We start from the raw sequence: 21,876 nt of genomic DNA, 5'->3' as shown, positions 1-21,876 counted from the left end.
CAAGATGTCTGGGACCAATAAACAACTCCAAACAAGTTTATGAGAACTTTATTATTATTATTAAATGCCGGATTATTTTTTATTATTTTAAAACTTACAATCGGTTCTAAGAATTTTATGAAAATTTCTTTACATTTTTTATTTTTACATTTTACCACTTAACTTTTCCGTGAATAAGAAATTGTTTAATAAGTATAATGTGCAATATTATATGTATGTATATATATTTTTTCCAAGATTATATCGAGATATCTTAGGTATTAAAGTATACATTTGCATGTGTTGGCATCACTGATAAAATTGTGGGAAAGCTTTGTTAGGAAGATATGTAGTAGATGTTGTAATATTATTATTGTGTAATTGTTGGTGTTTACTTTGTTTATTTGACTAAGTAAGTAATGTTATGCTATTCTAATATAAATCAGTAGAATTTAAGTTTCAGTTTTTTATATTGATAATTGGTAGCGTGAACTTTAAACAGTCATGTAAATTCATTTTAGTTCGTTGTAAAATCGTTTTCCACAAAAGGAAAGTTGTTCAGAAACTTGTATAATCACATTTTAAGTGTGCGACTGTAAATTTCATTTACCCCATGCAAACACAGACTGAACTTCAATTTCACAGTCCTTCAGAAATGATTACACATATATCATATTTTAATGCCCAAACCTTTCATGCTGTTCTTGTTACAAACCAGTTTTATCTGAGACGGCACAAGCCTTCTCAGTAGAATGGAGAAATAACCTTAACAGTTAAGTTCATTTATTGTGCCATTGCCCTAAGAGTGCCAATTTCATTTAAACTTGGCACGATGAGTGTCAGATTTGTTTTACTCTCAACCGTACTTCTTAGGCAATGATGCAACTAGCTACCGTTAAGAAATTTCTGTCTAAAGAAATAATAGATTTTTAGTACATAATTATTAATAGTACTTGAACATTAATTCTTCCTATTGTTTATTAACTTTTAATTTTTAACAGGTAATTTGTGGTTAGAAGTGATTATACATTGAATAAATCCATGATCACTAAATGTGAGTGCTACCATATCCTTAGGGATGCTAAGAGACTTAAGGGGTTGGTCCACTCACTTTAATTAAAGTATTAATAATGTATTATTAAATTTAAAATTTACTATAAAATATATATATACACACAAAATTTGAAATCTGTGGCATGATGTAGAACAAAGATGTGTGTAAACAAAGATTTACAAACCAATATTATGAATCTGTTTCACTGACATAATAAATAGAACTTCAATGAACCTGTGCTTATTGACATTTATATATTTAAACAAGCTTGCATTGTTTTTTGAATTCTGCTTAATCTGATTAATGCTAAGTTAGTATTTTTCCCTATTTTTGGTAACCTTTATTATAGTGGGCATGTTGAAACAAATAAGTATTCTAAAATGGGGCGTACAAATTAGAAAAAGTTTTTAGATAACAAGAGTGTGGGCTGGTGGTTCAGCTTATAATGGGATTTATTAATATGTTTTTGGTGGGGGATTCCTCCATTAAATCCAAAATGGTGCCTTCCAACTCGTGATGTTTTGTAGTAAACTGTAATTAAACATATTTGTTAAATAAGTAACTTATTTGTATATTTTCAGTCACAGCAGCCAAGTGGTATAGTGAGTGTTCAAATCTTATAACTGGGAGATCTTTAGTTCTAGTTCTTAAATAAGAAATAGCAAGGTGATCTCTGTACAGGATGCACATAAATAATTTTTGTTTTAATATAATTTATTTAAAAATTCATCTTCAGAGTAATTATTTATTATTGCCAACATAAATGAATCAATATCAAATATAACCTCATTCAAGCTACTATAAAATATAAAGAACTATCGTTAGGTAATTATAAGAAAGCTGTTTATGAGAGGTGTTTGGAAGAATCTATTTAGTTATGTTAATTGTGTTGGGATCCATACCAAATTCTTGTAGCATATTAAATAAGGAAGTGCTATTGATTGAGTTGTTTGCCTTTTTGTAATCTACAAAGACAGTTGCTTAGTTTTTATGCCTTGTACCAGTACAATGTTTTGACACTCTTCATTCACATAAATTCCTATGGGACATTGTTCTTCCATTGTTTTACTTGAAAAATAATGTAAAAATTTAAATAATTTTAAAATTTGGTAATATAATGATGAAAACTTATTTATTTAATAAACACTTTCAAAAATAGGATAAAATTTGTGACACTTGGTAAAGATGTGAACAGGTCACTAACTAATGTCAGACACACCAGTCTGTAACTGCGAAGCTAAATGATGCAACATGCATAAATGAGCATGTTGCAGCATGAATTTTCCTGATGACTGGAAATGAATTCAAGCGCCAGTTATAAGATGAGCACTGCAATTGAATGGTTCAAACAAGTCTATTTCAACTATAGTATTAAGCATAAAGATATTAAATCGCCAAGAAGACAAGAAATCTCTTTTATTAAGTCAAAATTGTATTGCTTGTAACAAGTTTTTCATGATTTTTGAGAGGTTATAATTTTTTTATTAGTACAGTACACAAGAAACTATTTTATTTTCCATAAACATCTACAAAAACACTACAAGTGGTGGAAATTATTTGAAGCCAAAACTTAAATCATGTAAAAAGATTAGTTTCCAAAAATTCATAAAAAATTAGGGGTTAAGTATTATATCACTATTCATATTATTTATGGTAAAACTACTAACAATACCTACATGTAAAAAAATAATTCAAACTGTGTTTGGCATCCTCGCCTCATAAAAAAATTACCAAAATTAAAATTTCCCTGTTTTTCAAGATCAAATTTATCGCTAATTTTCTCGTAGAAAGAAGAGAGATAGGTAAATAAACCGCTAGACCATTCTATCACCTTGAAAAAATATGAATATATTGCTTTTTGTTTCATTCTTTCCGGACTTACAGTTTTTTAGTTACGATTGTTTTATAAACCCTTGCAATCACAAAAAATAGGTGTGTGTACCATAACAAAAATGGCTGCCACAAATAAACTGCTTAAATAAAAAAAAGACTTTTAATTTTAAGGTCCTGAGACATGTGGAAAACAAGTGGGTGAGTTTCAATTTTTTTTGGTGGAATTGGTGTCAATTCTTGGGTCACATTAAATGGATTGACCCAGAAAGATATTTGGAATATATGTAAATTTGTACAATGTAACAAAAAAGAAATATGGTGCAAAAACAAAAAAAAGTTTCTATGTGTAGAAATTTACTTTTATAATTGAGATTAATAAATTCCTTAATGTGTGTGTGCGCGTGTGTGTGTTTCCTGAATGAATTGCAAAAATTCAGCAATAAATTAGAGTAAAAATGGAACTAGACTCGCATATGTTACAGTAACCCATCAACAAACACAATTAAATGGGTCAATTCATAATTCATCAGTGGCACTTTTCAGCAAAAAAGTGGATGACGAATTATTTCGTCAAGGAAATTTTTATCAGGGTAGTTATTTGATGAGTTATTTCATCAAAAACTATGAAGGGGTTAAATAATTTGTGTCTTCTTTTCTGTCTTTGATGGGTTGAAAGACCTTTTTTTTAATATTTTTTTAATTTACAATGGTATATTTAAGTTTGTCAGAATAAAAAAAGATATTTTATTGAATATTAATTAATTTCAACATTTTTGTAAGGTTTTTTTCATCTTATTTTTATAGAAATCTGAGATGTCATTAAATGATGACATTCCACCTCGGATTAATCTTAAAATTAATGATGTACACACTATAAAGGCAGAAGAAGAGAAGGAATTTTATCCATGTCATGTAAGTATTTATGATTATTGGATATTGTAACATACATGATGAGGTTGGACAGAACCCTGAAAAAGAAACTAAATTATGAAATATAGGTAATAGGAGTAACTAAAGTACACACGCATTTGACAATGAAAAATTCATAACTTATTTCTTTGCAATGGCGGCAGAAATATTCAGTAGTGAAGTAGAAGAATAAATCTATCTTTTCCTTGATGAATTTCTTTAATTCACAACTTCACCCATCTTGGGAGTGAAGAAATAATGAATATTTTTAATATCTCAATGTTCAAGGGAGCTAGGGCCTCGGTTAATGGCTTAAAACCTTCTCTGGGGTAACACATATGTATTCTGAAATTTGAAAGTAATCAGTCAGCTTCCTCTCACATGATGCACGAGCAAACAGACAAACTATATATATATTCCCAGTTTGAATTTTCAAAATCGGGTGATTGTTTTCTGATATAAGAGCACCTCCAAAAAAGTGGTCCAGGGGCACCCCGTTTGTTAATAGTTCATAGTAATGATTGGGCTAGCCTCCCATGAGGTGTTCGTATACCTCACCATTCTAGCCTCACATGCATACCCCAAGGGAAGGTCATTATTGTTAAACAGAAAGAAATTGTTCAAAATTTAATATTACTCATTATTTTTGTAATATTTTCAGTCGACTGATATGATGCATTCAGTTCAACCTCACCTCACACAGTGATGACTCACAGTTCATTAAAGATTGTGCTTCAACCGGAAAATCTCCACTACTACAGATATATACTCATTTTTTTTTTTTGAGATTGAAAACTTATCTAAAAACCTTCTCAGTTATGCTGAGAAATGTGGGTAAAAATTTGGTTGAAAGTGATTAAGGAGTTTTTTTGTTTATCCCAAACAAACGAAAACCCTCTGCCTCTTTATATAATAGTATAGATAGAGATAGGAAGTATTATCAGCAAGTACTGCTTTGTTAAAGTGAAGCTTAATTCTAAGAATATATATTAAATTAATTTTAATTTCACCCAAAAAGATTTTTAATTTGAAAAAAATTAACAGATTGCTGGCATGCAGAAATAAGAAAATGAGTGAAAAATCTCATACACAACCCAGCAGCTGTTTTTAACATATGAATAGATGTTTTTAACATTTTTATGTATTCATTCAGAACAAATAAATTTTGCTGCTTTTGCAAAATAAATTCTAATTTTCTTATCATTAAACTTTAAAATCCAATATCTTCATTGTTTGCATACTATCTAATTCATAAATTATCTACAATGCTAACTTCACTCATCGTAAAGTTCTTGTTCAGCGATTATAATTATTATTACTGTACATCCATTCTCAACATTGAATATTTTCTCGATGTATGGAAAATAGCTGAAACCAATCAAACTAGGTAAACTACCTGATGGTATAACATCATATCGGCCGCTTAGTATGAGAAGTATGCAGCAGTAACTGACCCGCTAGACACAATCAATGTAATAGATGTCATGTTATTAGAGTCGTGAAATGGACAGTTAAGGCCTGTCACTGTAATCTGTGCAGATGGGTGGTGTCTGCATAATTAGTTCATGTTGGATTTTGGAAATGAAATCTTACTGCTGGTTCATGGCAGTTTAATAATTTTTTGAAGTACTTCGTATATTTTTGCAATTGTCTTTGTTGTTAAGGCCTAATTTTCCATTTTTATTCTCAAGCAAAGGCTGGGTAATTGTATTTGGTAAGTTTTTAAATTTTTGCAAGAGGTAAATTTTTTAATTTATTTATTTATATTTAATTTAATAGAGAGGCATGAGACCCATGAATGCAAAATCATAAGTACATAAAAAAATAGAAACTAGTGTTTTTTTTTTTTGTTTTACATCGGAAGTGGGAAAACATGCCTAAACCAAACGCTCAGTAGCCTGTACATACTGGGTGTGAGGTTCACCGCCTACTGCAGTGGACTCGCTAAAAGCCCATTCCCTCAGGCAATGTGGTACTGGAACTGCTGTAAAGGCTCAACTTCAGCACTACGTGCATCACATGTACACCTCACATTCATAAAAATATTTACACACTACATTCACATGATATTTACAACTCAATATTTACTATACAAGTAGATTCTTAACTCCACACAGCTATGCTAGCCTTTGATGGCAGGAATGCATTTCATGGGAGCCATTGCTGATGGCAGTGTCTAGGCACACCTGTCACCTGCCCCCAAAGACTGGTGCCCAGCACTACCCTCAACTGACATCTTTGCTGCTCACCTCATCTTCTTCCTTTAGTAGTTTCTGGTGGAGCGCTCCACCAGAAACCACTGTGAACACATGGTCCAACTCTCACCGAACAAGAGCATCAACTGCATGACCCCCCAAGCGAGTCCAAACCATCACATGCCAATTCTTCCTTCCACCTGGGACACATGAAAAAGATGTGCTCCAATGTGTTAGTTTCTTCACAATACTGACATTGATCTGTACACCTCCTTCCAATCCTGCAGACGTAGAACCCAAATGACCCTTGGTCTATTGACCAATACAGCAGCTACTTCTGGGATCAAAATATAGCTCTAATGTCCTTTTGGATTCTTCCACCTCCTTTTTTTTTTCCTACTATCCCCGATTGGATATCCAATTAAGTATACTCAGTCGGGGAGAGTGTCCTTTTACTCTCAAGGAGGCGTCCCCCACCCGCCGGCTATACGTCCGGCACGGCAGGTTGGCCTCCCCGGTCTCGGATCTTTTGTTTTACATTGCCTGCCTCTAATCCCTCGCTTTAGAGCCAATGTCCGGCTATGCCGTCCCCCAGCGCCTCAGCAGGGAACCGGTACTCGGTCTTTACGCCTTTGGCCTCTAATCGACAGCGCTGACCCCACAAAGAGCCTAGGCTCCCGCAGGAACGACCCCGCCGACCGGGACTTGGTCTTTTATTTTAACCCAAACTCAAACTCCCCTGGAGTTCACCCCCTTCTCAGGTACCCGCACACCAAGGCGTACAGGCCCTCCATGGAGTGACTGTCCGCCCTACCCTACTGTTTATACTCCCATTCTTCTGTCTTCATCCTCTTTGGCCCGCAGGACCTCCCCGGCGAACCTGCGGAACCATTCCCAGTTCTCATTGTTGTACCCCAAGCGGTTTATGAGATTTTCTGGTGTAAGACCATTAATTACTATTTGACCTCTGTTAACGGCCCATCTTGGACATATGAACAACGTATGTTCGGCATCGTCGTTCTCTGGACAATAGATGCACTGCGGGGTGGCTCTTTTCCCATCCTATACAGATACTGACCGAAAGAGCCGTGCCCCGACAGTAATTGTGTCATGTAAAAATTGACATCTCCGAGTCTATTGTTATTCCAGGTTTTAATATTAGGGATTAGGCGTCTGGTCCATTCTCCCACTCTGGACCCTGCCCACTCTTCTTGCCATTCTTGTTCTATAATCCCTTCCATCTCTTCTTTCGACATACCGCTGTGTCTGAGGGTTCTGGCTTTTATCTGAAGGTCTATGTGTAGGACCCCGGTCAGTACGCACAGCGCGTAATACGATACCGTACAGTAACTAGCAGCTACACGCAGCAATGCCAGTCTATGGACACTTCTCAACTTCTTTTTATTTCGCTGTATGTTCATTTCCGCCCCCCATATGGGAGCCGCATACAGTACCGCCGAAGTGATAGCCGCGGTTATCAATCTTCGAATAACCATTTTAGGTGAGCCGTGGTTTTGAAATAATCCTCTTAATCCCTTTACAGCAGGAGTAACTCTCCCACAAATCATATCAATATGCTTGCTGAACCTTAAACGTTTGTCCAGAAGTACCCCCAAGTATTTTGTTTCTTTTACTTCATCGATTCTCTGTTCTCTGATATTTAGATTCACACTTCTTAATGGTCTTCTACCCGAGAGGACCAGGTAACAGGATTTATTAGGAGCTATTTCTAATTTGTTATCCTCCATCCATTCATCTATTGTTCTAAGGGCTTGGTTTGCCTTGTTCTCCAGTTCATTTATATCTCTGTCTTCTACTAATATTGAGATATCATCCGCGTATCCTACTATCGATACCCCTTCGGGTAGTTCAGCCTGAAGATTTTATCATAGAAAACATTCCATAAGGTTGGGCCAAGGACAGAACCCTGCGGCACCCCTCCGAATACCTGAAATATGGCTTTCCTTTCTAGGGTTTTGACCTCTATGAACCTATTTTGCAGATATTGATCTATCTGATTTACTAAGTATTTACTTATTCGCATGGCTTGAAGCGCCTCAATGATGGCTGTCCAGGGGACCGTACCAAATGCGTTTCTAACATCAAGCATTATGATCATGGGGATTTTTCTAGTCCTCCATGTACCGCTTCTGCAATTTAATGCCCAGTTTTTTACCTTCTCGACTGCGGTCACCGTGGACCATCCCTTTCTAAATCCGTATTGTTCCGGATGTAGACATTGTTTTTCCTCTATTTCCTCTCTAAGTCTATTTTCTAACAACCTTTCAACTACTTTTCCCATATTATTTATGAGCGTAATCGGTCTATATGCTGTGTTCTCTTGAATTTGTCCTGCCTTTGGGAGGAAGACTGTTCTTGCTTCCTTCCAGCATTCAGGGAAGCTTCTATTTTGTAGGCCGTAGCTGGCTACATCGACTATTTCCCAAGGTACGATTCTAGCTATTATCTTAATGATGGCCGCTGGGATGCCATCTGGGCCGGGGCTTTTCTTATTTTTTAATTTATTTATAGCTTCCATGACCTCTTTTTGTGTAAATCTTCCTCCCTGGCATTCTATCACCTCTCTATTATATTGCTCCTCCGTTCTGGGGAATAACTTTCTGATCTGCAACGCAGCCGTTTCTTCATTCAGTGTCGGAGCTTGTCTCCCAAGCCGCTAGGTTATAATTTTGAAAGCCTTTCCCCACGGATCAGCATTCAACTCCTCGCATAGTTCTAACCATTTCCTTCTTTTGGCTTGCTTTATGAGGAAGTTAAGCGTCTTTCTCGCTTGCCTATATTGCTCTGTCGCAATGTTACATCCTATTTCCGAACCAACTCTAGCTCGCAACCTCTGGGCCGTCCTCTTGTGTCTTTGCATAATTCTACGCTGTTCCTCTATCTCCCTGGACCACCAGTAGACCATATTATGTTTAATATTATTTCTCCTCGGTATGTTCGCCATCTCTTCTTTAACTATATTTTGGAATATTTCAGGTGTTATCTGAGTACTATTTCTAATTCTATTTGCCGCATTATTAGCCACTCTATATATGTGTTGATCAGACAGTCTGATATTGTTATTTATCTGTCTTATTTCTGGCCGTTGCTCTCTGAAGTTAACAAAGATGGCTCTGTGATCGCTGGCTGTTTCGTCATTAAGAACCATGAAATCAGCTGCATCAGTGCGCATCCTTCCATCAATTATAACTAAATCCAGGACCGATTGATGCCCTCTTGCTTGGTAGGTGGCTGTTCCGTCATTAATACATGTCATTCCTGTCGCTGCCAGCAATTCCTCCAGGAGTTTTCCTCTAGCGTTCGAGGAGACCGCTCCAGCTAGAACAGTCCTGCAGTTAAAGTCTCCAAGGACTACAATTCTCTTCCGAGCTCGTATAATGACTTGTTGGAGGTCAAGGAGTCTGTTCTTAAGAGATTCCCTGCTGCAGTTAGGGCTGATATATACACCTATTATAATCTTATCGCTTACTTCAACAGCAATGAGTCCGTCACCTCTACCATACAGATCATAATCCACATTTCCAACGATCTTTCTAATTGCCACATCACCATTCCCATCGGTCAGCCACTGTTCTCTGGCCGCCGAATACACATTAGGTTCGGTGGCCACCAGGAAGTCCGCTTCATATCTAGCTGCTATTTCTATGCTCAAATCACTAGAGAGTAGGCTCCTGTTATTATTAACTAGTATTACTTTAGTCATGACCTTTGTTACAGCACGGGTTGCCGGTCCTATGTGAAGTGGCTCCACAGTCCAGGCATATGGTCGCCTCCTTGCAATCTTTAATTACATGGCCGGGTTTACCACAGTTGAAGCAGAGGTTTGAACGGTCCTGGCCTCTGCACTCTTCTGCTGTGACCGACATCCCAACATCGATAACATTTCTCTATATCCGTCCGGATGTAGGCCCTGCAACTCACCCACCCTACTCTCAGCCTTGCTGCAATTAATTTCGTTGCATTCCTTTGACTTGTGACCACCGTGGCATTTTTTGTGTTTCCAAATGCCTCCCTTAGTGATGTGACTTGAAAGTTTTCTCCTTGTCCTAGTACCTTCTCTACCGCTTCCCTGACCTCTCGCTCAGTAGTGTCGCCTAGCATGTCTTTTACATGAACGACTGTTCTGCGGTCTCCTTTTGTTCTTATATCCACCTGGAGATCCTCTGCTCTGTTCTTCAGCAGGGAGGAAAACTCCCCCGCCTTCTGCGCCCCACTAATTCAGACCTCTAGTTGTTGATCCCTTCCCTGTTTAATTGACAGTATTTCGCCAGCCTCCTCAACCTTAACCTTTTCTTTCATGGTTTTCAACAGATCGGCATAAGATTTACCGGGGGCCCTTACTACGACCGTTTTACTTCCAACGACCAGGGGGGTTCCCTTTCTTGTTGATACCGACCTCGACCTTGCCCTCCCTTGTTCGCTCAGGCTGGGGAGTAACATCCTCAGCAAGGTCTTACCCTTCCTCATCATGTATATTACTATTTTTCTCACTATGATGCCCGCTACACCACTGGGAACCACAAAGACAGCTGACTCCAGCTTACCTACAGCTCTTGGTAAGGCCTTTATAATATGAGATTATAATATCTCCTTCTCTAGAGTCATAGATTACCGTGTACCTAATTCCGGTATTTGTGATCTTTCCATCTTCGAGGATGGTGCAGTCTTGTAAGATCATTGCCCCAGGTGCCGTCCCAGCATACCGGCTGGATGGCTTTAATCCATTCAAATCGATGAAAAAACAGCTGTCATCTCCTGGTCTTAGATCTTTCTCCTGGGTCAGCCTGTTCATTGCCCAGGTTGACCATCGTGTGGGTAATCTGTCTATCAGTTGTTCATCTGTCATCTCTACATCTAGAATATAGAATATCTGACATCTCGTTCCTGCCATGACTTTCGGTTTGCGTACTTTGGTCAACTGTGTCTGGAGTCTCATCATTTATTCGTTGTAAATCTTTATAAATTTCTGTCAGCTCCCTCTCATGAGCCTTGATTGCCGTTACACTGGCCTTGCCAGTTAGTTGCCTAAGCTGTAATAGTGCATTACCCAGCCTGTACGTAACCTCCTTCAAATTAAGGGGGGCCTCCTCTTCTTCTGATGAGCCTGCTCTAGGCCGCTTGGCGGTTCTCCCCTCTACTGTCTTCCACTTTGCTTTTCCTTGATTTAATCCTGTAATGTCCTCTGGAGAGGCCTTATTTTCTATTGGAAGCGAGCTTCGGATTCGAAATCAGGGGTTGATTCCGAGTCCTATGATACCCCATGCGGGCGGGTGCCCCCAAAAAAATTTGGGGGGGAAGTAAAATGTATGTGTCCAAATCCGGGGTCAAAAATTTTGGGGGGGGGTCAAAATATGAGGGGCGGTCAGAAGGTCAGAAATCTTTGGTTTCGGATAGATATTTGGGAATTTTGGTTCTATGGTAAAAACTATAGGAGATATGGAGGATAGGAGTTTGCCCGTGTAAAGTATCGCAAACACTTAGAAAAATTTCTACTAGTACACAGTAAAACTTCTGAAAATTTTACAAGTCCTTGTTTACTTGTATTTCAATGACGTCACGAACAAGCCAGAGCTTGTCGCTTGATTTGCAAAATTTGTCTCTATGTAAGTTAAATGTATATACTTAAACACTTAAAAAAGAAAAACTTATTCAAAGTACTTTTTAACTCACTCTGTCCGTGTAGTTGTATTTACTTACAATCCCACACCCCTTCGGTTCTTAACCGTTGTCCAAAAGGGCTGTAGCACTAAAAGTTCTCTACACTTTCCTCAAAATTTTGTATTTTCAAAAAAAAAAAAAAAACCGAAACTCAAAAAACTTTGCACTTGTGTCCATTAACCATACCACTATAATTTCCGATGTCCGTATCCAGTAAAAAATCAAAAAAACCCAATCAAAAAGTAAAATATCGCGGAGCTAGGAAACACGTCTGCACTCGGTGCCGTCCACAACTCTACTCTACTTCTTCCACCTCCTGCTATTCAATAAACATACGGGTCCTTGCCTTCTGTGATCCTATCCCTTTTTTCCTTGGCTATGAGGTCAAATGGTGGCATTGACACCACCACTAGTGAAGCATCCAAGGAAACTGTCCTATATAATTGGGCTACCCTGATAGCCAACTTCCTATACTTGCTGTTCAGTCTGAAGGCCTCCCACCTTACCGCCATCACATACAATATTGTATGTGATAGCAGTAGTATCGGCTATATATCCAACACCACCGTAGACGCTAATATCCTGCGCTTAGATGCCCTGGGACCTGCAACATTGGCCAATAGCCTCATCAGTGTTGAGAACATTCGCTCCGCCTTCGTGGCCACCTAAAATAGATTTATCATTGTTTTTGTTAGCTTATTTTAAAAACCTTTGGAATCATTAGATAAAGATTCGTCAACCTTAACAGTATAATTAAAAAATAAATCTTGACTAAGAGTATTACAAATATTTTGTTCTTAAATATATCTTAATAATAAGGTAGATCTATGTTGTTTTTGAAGCTTATGGAAGTTTTTCTCATTAATAATTGTGTAAATTCTCAGTAGAGAACTGCTTCAAAAATTACATTTTTTATAAATATTTTTGGTACATGAGTATCAACAATATTGTTAATATGTTTCATTTTTTTGTTTTTTATTACAGCAAGTAGATTTACTACAGCTGAAAGAGGAACTACTTTATATCGAAAAAGATCATTTAGCAATTGAAGACACCAACTTGAATAAGACAGAAAATTTAGAAGTTAAAAATGAAGTGGTAAGTAAGGATATTAGATTCTGCATACAGTGAAAACACCAATTGTCCAGATGAACCTTTGCAAGGCCAGATCTGGATAATTTGGTAAAAATTTACTTTAATAAGTTTTAATACATATATGTTTTTGCTAAATGAATTGAAAAAAGTTAAATTAAAAAAACCAGTATAATTAAGATCGATAAAAAAAAAATCCCTATTGAAGTGAAGATTTATTTGGAAAAATTGAAATTATAAGTTAAACACAGAGAGAGAATTAGAGGATCTTCTCGTGATTTGTGAACTCGTATATATTAATTATTTAGCAGGTTAAACTTTTTATAGTCCATTTTTTTCTCTCTGTACATAAATGTCTATATGTACGATATAATATTCTTTCAGCCTCTGTAAAGCACGGAATTAGAGAAACACTCTTGCCTCTAATTTCTTACTTCAATTTGCTTTCAGGCCTATGCTCATTCTCAGTGATAACTTTTATAAATTCTTTAACTATTCACAATTTATATAATAACCATTAGCTTTTTACATTGTGTAAAAATTGTTTGTTTAAAATAAAAATTAATAAAACAAATTTTAAACTTCTAAAAATATTCAAAATGTTTTTATGGATTTTTTATTTTTAACAAATATTTGTTCAGTCAATAATGAAAAAGTATTACAATAATTATTAATTTATCATATCTTATCTTTGGATACAAACTTAATTTTAATAAAAGTGTCTCAATCAAATTCTGTTTGCAGATTTATAAGGCTGAATTCACGTTTTTGAATATATATATATATATATATATATATATATATATATATAATTTTTTCAACTATTTCCAAATTATCTTCTAAACTAAATAATAGTTTAAAACTAAATAATATACAAAATTATTATAAAATTGTCAGCAACATTCGAGAAACCTATTCGAGAAAATTCTATTTTTAAATGATTTAAAATCTTCATTAAATCTATCTTTAAATGATTATTTGTTTTTTATATCTTTTCTTTTACTTCCTCTTTTTTCTATTACTTCCTCCTCCCAAATCTTAAGAAATGGCTCATTGGACAAAGATTCATTTCTAATTATGCAAAGGTGAGGGAACTGCTTATTTCGCAGAGTTGGACAAATCACATCATACTGATAATATAAAAAGAGTTTGAAAATCTGGGTAAATGAATCAAATTGCAAGAGAATTAGGTTCAAAGTTAAAAAAAAATTCTTCAAAACCTTCCTGAACAACCGCCATATTTGTTTTAAATTGACTTATAAAATCAGTTTTCTCAGAATTAAATTTGTGATTAATGTGTTTGCAATTTTGTTATTTTTTGCAACATACACTTTGAGAAAATAAAGTGTATAATATATATATATATAAATAACAATTGTAATATTCTATTAATAGTAAATTCATATAAAAATAAAATTAAATCAGTTTTGTTCTTTTTTGGCCTAATTTTGTCATATAATATTTGGATTTTTCTAAAATTTTTAGCAAGATAGATTTTAATGGTATTTACTACCAAAAATATTTATTTTTAGGATATGTGATTTGTATATAAGTGGTATTATTACTAAGTTCCAGTCAGAAACAAAAAAAAAAAAAACATTTATTGGAAATTAATTAGTTTGTAATATGATTTCTTTATCTTTTTTTTAAAGGAATCTGAGATCTTATTGAATGATGCTTCACCACTGGTTAATCTTAATATGAAAAGCAATGAACTTCGAATAAAAGATTTTCACACAGTGAAGACAAAAGATGGGATGGTATTTTATCCATGTCGTGTAAGTATTAGCTATTGTAACTATTGGCTATTGTAACAAACATGATTTGTTAATTTCATTACTGTCTATATATTTCAATGTGTTCGTTTTAAAAAAAAATGTTTGTAACTGTATTTAGTTCATTTTAATTAATATCGATTTATTGAGATGTTTGTGAATGATAAATGGTCAATGTGTGAGAGCAAAGTGTGTTTTTGAAATTCATTGATGACTGAAATATGTGAATTTTAACCTGTTGATGGAGTTGACATTTTAGTAAGATTTGGGTGATTTGTTGTTAATTGTATTCAGTGTTCATGTTTTAATATTTATCAGGTAGGCAGTTTAAAGTGGACCTGGTACAGACTAAACATGGTTGTGACATAAAATCTGTAAATGAAAAGAAAATAATATAAAATCTAATTTTGTGATTACATTAGGAAGACTTAACATATCTACCATATTTTGACAAAAGATATCCGAAGTGATCACCCTGCACAGCTGATGCATCAATGCTAAAGTAATATTATTGAGAGTCACCTGATGCAAACTGTTGTCAATGACTTCAGTTTTTTATTATGAACATTTGCCTCCAGTTATTGATAGTGTAGGACTTGCAACTAGACAAATCGTCTAGTCAGAATTGCACTAGACAAATCGTGTTGACAAGGAAAACCACTGTTCTCGAAAATTATTGCACTGAAGCATGAATAGTTTACAACAGACAATAATAGATTAGAGCAGTAATATACACCTCCAATAATAGTGCTAATAGGAGCAGTGTAAAAGATAACACTCAAATACCTGTAGTTCAAGCTCTCTCAGTTTGGTTTTTAAGTTTCTTGCCCTGTGTGGAAATATATATATATAATAGTGTTTCTTGCATGCGCACCACTTCATCAGATTTATTTACAAGTTTTTTTAAATGTTTTTAATATATTGTTATAAGAGGACGCGAATTTAGAAGAATTAAAAAAATTATATATTTTTATTTTGTTTATTATAAAATTATACATTATAAATCATGTTTTCCAGTTTGATCATATATATATATATGTTGTATTTTTTTAATAAAAAATTCAACTTGAACAACCCAAGTACAGAATTATAAAGTAAATGAAATGACACTTACCTTATTTTTTATTCCAAAAGCACCTTTACAGGATCCTGCATCATCAGCTGTATATAATATATTTATATAAAATTACATATCAAACATAATAAAAAATTAAAATATTGTAAATAGTTAATTTTAATATTAAAATTTCAATGTAGTGAAAAAATCAAGAAATTAAATTTAAACAATACTAGGCAAAGTTTGGACATTTTTTAGAGATTTTAAACATATAAATACAAAAGATTCCAACTTGATCAACTTTCAGACAGAATATTAAGATGACAATTATAAAGACAGCAACAGATGGCAGCACATTTTTATATAAAAAAAAGAAATAATCATAATTTTTATAAATATCGTGATTTAAATCCACTCAGTAATGTAAATTGGCTTTCCAGGTTACATAGCGTAAATTTATTCTATTTATTATTTTTTTTAAACTTAAGTTGTTATTTATTGTAGAAGTAGTTATTTTATTTAACTAACTTGTTAAATAAATGTTTTTATTATATGATGTTTTTTATATATGATTGTAGTTTTAATTTTTTATTATGTTGGATATGTAATTTTATTTAATTGTATTATATAAAACTGATATGCAGGATCCCGCAAAAGTGCTTAGAATAAAAAATAAAATGTTATTTCATTTACTTTGTAATTCTTTACTTGGGTTGTTGATGTTGGTTTTTTATTATAAAAATACCATATATTGGTACAGAAGAATATGACGTTTTACTATAATCTACAGAGTGTCCAGTCTAAAAGTACAGCTTAAAATTAAGAGAACCAGTTAACATAACTTGGCAACTTTTTTTTAAATAAACATCAACTCTCGCAATGTTTTAATGTAAATTTGTCTACTTCAGTGTATGCACCTTTTGTTGCACTTCAGATGCCTGGAAAATAATCTAACTCCTGCCAGGTGTTTAAGAGCATCAGCTTCATTATTAGACCTACACCTTCAATTTTTTTATTTTAAATCGTCCAAATCTCAAACTTTCTTTTGTTACAACTTTTAATGAAATTTCAAGCAAAAAAGTTAGAGGAGTGATATCTGAGAGATCTAGCTGGCCATGCAGTCCGTACTTCATCAGATCTTACATCTGGGGAAGTGTTGTTCAGGAACATGGTAACATCTCAATATAATTGTGGTGGAGCACCATTTTGTTGGAAATGAATCTGGCAGGATCTGAGGAACCGGAAAATTCTGAAACAGGTCGACGTAAATCTGCCCTGTCACAGTGGGCTCCATGAAAATGATCAGTCTGATTACACCATTTTTGTTTCATCATAACTAGACATTGACTATGGGTGTGTCCCTTTCATTTTTGATTACTGCATGGGGTTTTAAGTACATTAAATTTGACAGAGTGTCTTTAACTATCCTGCACAAATGAAAAGTTGTCTCACCACTAAATAAGATATCTAACTATAAATAAGAGTTGTAACTTGTATTCTTGCAAACTGAGTGCTTATGGTAATGTTTTGAACAGTAGAAAGAGATATTTGCAGTCCATAACTAGGTCGCCTAATAAAGTTAATGGGACGGGCAGTGAATGCGTAGCTTACTTGATCCATAGCCTCATCACAACTGTAACCTTTGATGATTTCTGTCTCTTAAAGTCCCTGTACCTTTGAGGACGTTAAACTTTGACATAAAAGAATTGATATTCCATTCAGTTTGTACAAGCTGTTAAACATATGTACATGATTGAAACTCCATTAACTAAAGCATGCACTGAATGGTTTTTGTGGGATCCACATATTGATGGACTACAATCGCATTGGAGTCAGCTTGTCTGCACATCATACGCATATTCTACTGACTATTAAAAGTACCCTGAACAATTCTTGGAGATTTATGCTATCATTTGAGTACTAAGAAGTTAGGACTTATTTCCTAAATATAGGCCATTTGTTTTGGATACCTTTAGCCCAGACAATCTGTAAAGTTTCAGCTATGTGTATAGATATGCAGTAGGATAAGTAAAGTTTGTTATTACATTAAACTTTACTTGTGAATCATTAAAAAATATTCCAAACGATGTTTATTTTGAATATATGTTTAAAATATTCAGTTTTTTATCCATATTTTGCAACTTTTTACAAAATAGAATAATGTTATTGTAATGGAAATAATTTTGTATTAATTCATAATTACCTTTTAATTGTTGGTTTAATTTTACAGGTTATTATTGAAAAATTAACCATCAAAAGAAGTACCAAGAATAATTGTAAGAGTAGTGTAAATAATTCTAACTTTTGTCAAAAGTCTGTTATTCCAGAAAATAATTTAAATACACAACTTATTAAGCATAACGAAGAGAAGAATTATGTTTGTACCATTTGTCCGAAGACTTTTAATCAAAGTTCTGAATTAAAATCACATTTAAACGTTCATACGAAAGAGAAAATTTATTATGTTTGCAAAATCTGCCATAAGGTTTTTAACCGTAATTTTAATTTAAAGCAACATCTTAACATTCATACAAAAGAGAAGAATTATATTTGTACATTTTGTCAAAAGTCATTTAATCACAAAAGCAGTTTAAAAAACCATCTTAATATTCATACAAAAGAGAAGAATTATATTTGTACATTTTGTCAAAAGTCATTTAATGACAAAAGCAGTTTAAAAAAACATCTTAATATTCATACAAAAGAGAAGAATTATATTTGTAACTTTTGTCAAAAGTCATTTAATCGCAAAAGCAATTTAGAAATACATCTTAATATTCATACAAAAGAGAATAATTATATTTGTAACTTTTGTCAAAAGTCATTTAATGAGAAAGCCAGTTTAAAATTACATCTTAATATTCATACAAAAGAGAATAATTATATTTGTAACTTTTGTCAAAAGTCATTTAATCGGAAAGGCAGTTTAAAATTACATCTTAATATTCATACAAAAGAGAAGAATTACGTTTGTAACTTTTGTCAAAACTCATTTAATCGCAAAGACAGTTTAAAATTACATCTTAATATTCATACAAAAGAGGAGAATTATGTTTGTAACTTTTGTCAAAAGTCATTTACTCGCAAAAGCAATTTAACAAAACATCTTAATATTCATACAAATGAGAAGAATTATATTTGTAACTTTTGTCAAAAGTCATTTTATCGCAAAGACCGTTTAAAAAACCATCTTAATATTCATACAAAAGAGAATAATTATATTTGTAACTTTTGTCAAAAGTCATTTAATCAGAAAGCCAGTTTAAAATTACATCTTAATATTCATACAAAAGAGAAGAATTATATTTGTAACTTTTGTCAAAAGTCATTTAATCGCAAAAGCAATTTAGAAATACATCTTAATATTCATACAAAAGAGAATAATTATATTTGTAACTTTTGTCAAAAGTCATTTAATCAGAAAGCCAGTTTAAAATTACATCTTAATATTCATACAAAAGAGAAGAATTATATTTGTAACTTTTGTCAAAAGTCATTTAATCGCAAAAGCAATTTAGAAATACATCTTAATATTCATACAAAAGAGAATAATCATATTTGTAACTTTTGTCAAAAGTCATTTAATTACAAAACCAGTTTAAAAATGCATCTTAATATTCATACAAAAGAGAATAATTATGTTTGTAACTTTTGTCAAAATTCATTTAATCAGAAAAGCAGTTTAAAATTACATCTTAATATTCATACAAAAGAGAAGAATTATATTTGTAACTTTTGTCAAAAGTCATTTAATCGCAAAGACAGTTTAAAATTACATCTTAATATTCATACAAAAGAGAAAAATTAGTTTTGTAAATTCTGCGAAAAGGATTTTTATTGCCTTTCTAGTTTAAAGCGACATCTTAATATTCATAACTAATTTCAACTATTTCTTATGATGTTATTTGTACTTGCATACATGGTCTCACACTCACTACAGACGTTGTGATGTTTGTTGTAATTGATTGATGGGCACATATGACATCGCCTGTGTTTTTTCTGTAGCAATTCAGGTTCGATTTTTCCTTTTTTAATTTTTAATACATTTCTTATATTAAAGTCAGCGATGTTGGAAGTCTGGATTCTACAAGTCGTCGTCTCATATGAGTTAAGGCAAATGATTTCCTTAAATATGTGTCCATATTTTCAGGGCTTATTTTTCATGAACATTCAAAATGTGCATAGATCCTGAAAACTGATAAGCATCTTGTCTACAATTAGATACTTGGTGGGAGAATAATTCGACCGGCAATTTGAGATTAACATTTTAATTAATTTGAAAATATGAGCGGTTTTGTCACCATCTAGTATACTGGAGTGTACTTTAGTGCCGTTAAAACTAACAGAAATAAAAACCGCTGAAGGGACATGGGTTTCCCTGAATATAACACTTCCAGTTCCATCACTTTCTGTAGATCCCTCACATCTTCTTTACTAGAATTAAATATACCAAATAAATACAGTAGTCCATTAAAGCTTTTAATTCAATATTATCAGTGTGATTAACAAAGGAAGTTGCGGAGCAGTAGTTTTAGTGATAATTTAGTAATTTTATGTTCTAATTAAAACAGTAATTCCCAATAATAAATTGAATTAATAGAGATGCAAGTTTTTAGCAGTTTCTTTTATTTGAGAAAGATGAGTCCTAATAACATTAGTTCAGAACTCCATTTATAACAATTTTTTTCATAGACAGACTTTCGTCTAATTTCCTTTTCAACAATTCATCTGATACACTCATCGCGTTTTTGTTTTTAATTTCACATACATTGTCAGGACTTTCTATGTCACATTCACTATCGCTATCATATTCACTAAATATAGATTCACTGTCCTACAGATCATCAGTTCATTAAGATATCTTCAATTTCATTTTCATTCAAGCTTTTACTACATTCACAAGAGGTACTTATACTCAGTAAACTCATAATTTGTTAAAAATGTAAAAAATACAATGACGATTTTATTACAAAAAAAAAGTAACATTGATACTATCATCGGTTTGATTGTGAACTCTCGTAAAAAATAAACTAATAAGTTTTCATTGTACATGGCACTATAGCTGGCCTTGAAACACCCTTGAATAGAGTGGACAATGAAATCAGGGAAGTAGCAACTGTCATTGTAACATAGCCAACAAAAATATACCTCTCAGGTTAAAAATGACCAGATGACAGCAATGAGTTAAATGTGTATAAATTTGCAATTATTTTGAATTTATGCTTGTAAATTTACCAAAATATTTTTCAAAATATATAATATCAGAAAATGTAAAAAAAATTACATTTTTTTTTAACACCTAAAAAAATTAAGAATCTTTAAGATTAGATCATACTTTGTTGCTACTGGTATATTCTGATACATTCTTTAAGAAATTTTGTGATATATAATTTAAGAAATATATTTCAGCAATTACATTTAGCATTTCTATTTGAATCTTGCCCGATCTTTTGTAAAGGCAAAAAAATCTCTTCTTTACTATTTATTTTTTCCACACAGAATCTTCCCTTTCTAACCCACCCTGATATATTTCCCAATTTGTTTATTGATGTGCTCTTCTCTTCTTTGTATTCTCTACAAGTTTTATAACATTTTAAAGGTTACTGAAAGGAGAGACATTGCACTGAAAATTTTGTGTCAAGGATGAATTGGGGCAGAGTGGCCATTCTGGCAGGATTTTTTTTGTCTTCCAAATATTGTCTGTAATAGATCATTGATTAATTAGCTAATAATCATAATTTAAAAAATTACACAGGTATTGGGTCCTCACCCGGATGCTTTATTATTTTTTTGAGATCAGATTATTCTTTATTTCCAAAATAATATTTTTTATTAAATTTTATATGTGTTCAATTTTTTATAAAATAAATTTCTTTATGAAATAGAGTATTTTATTGTAATAAAAAAATTAGTTTATTATATTTCAGTTTTAGAACGGATTATAATATATAAATTGCGATTATTATGTGATGTTAAGAAATAATATTTTGTTCACAAAGTAAAAGATTTCAGAATTATATAGTCTGATTTTATAATATGTCTGTGAAATGAAAACTTTCACATCCACTTAAATATTTAAGTGGATTAAACTATATTTATATACTCTTATTATTTAAAAATTGTGTTTTTGAATATTTTCATATGTACATTCAAAGTTATTTATTTTTTTAATCAAATAAAGTTCTACAAAAAACGGATTGCTTTTTTATTTAAAATGTACATGATTCCTTTTCGTAAGAACAGTTGGTTGTATTATATTATGACCAGATGCATTTATCCTGTACCAGTTAGATAATTAAAACT

The 21,876-nt window shown here is 32.9% G+C and overlaps 1 protein-coding gene across 1 annotated transcript in view; it reads left to right on the top strand.

The window, feature by feature from the left end:
- The first annotated feature begins 3,670 nt into the window (after positions 1–3,670).
- LOC142321860 (uncharacterized) overlaps positions 3,671–21,876 on the top strand; it is a 42,190-nt gene continuing 23,984 nt past the window's right edge. Inside the window, exons 1-3 of the mRNA XM_075360318.1 lie at positions 3,671–3,778; positions 12,634–12,747; positions 14,394–14,519. Of these exons, the coding sequence (XP_075216433.1) occupies positions 3,680–3,778; positions 12,634–12,747; positions 14,394–14,519 (339 nt within the window). The 5' untranslated portion in view covers positions 3,671–3,679. The remainder of the gene's footprint in view (positions 3,779–12,633; positions 12,748–14,393; positions 14,520–21,876) is intronic.

The sequence above is a fragment of the Lycorma delicatula genome, chromosome 3 (genome assembly GCF_047948215.1).
Source record: "Lycorma delicatula isolate Av1 chromosome 3, ASM4794821v1, whole genome shotgun sequence".
Taxonomy (NCBI): domain Eukaryota; kingdom Metazoa; phylum Arthropoda; class Insecta; order Hemiptera; family Fulgoridae; genus Lycorma; species Lycorma delicatula.
Note: the sequence above shows the minus strand (reverse complement) of the source record. Positions and strands in the feature narration are given on the sequence as shown.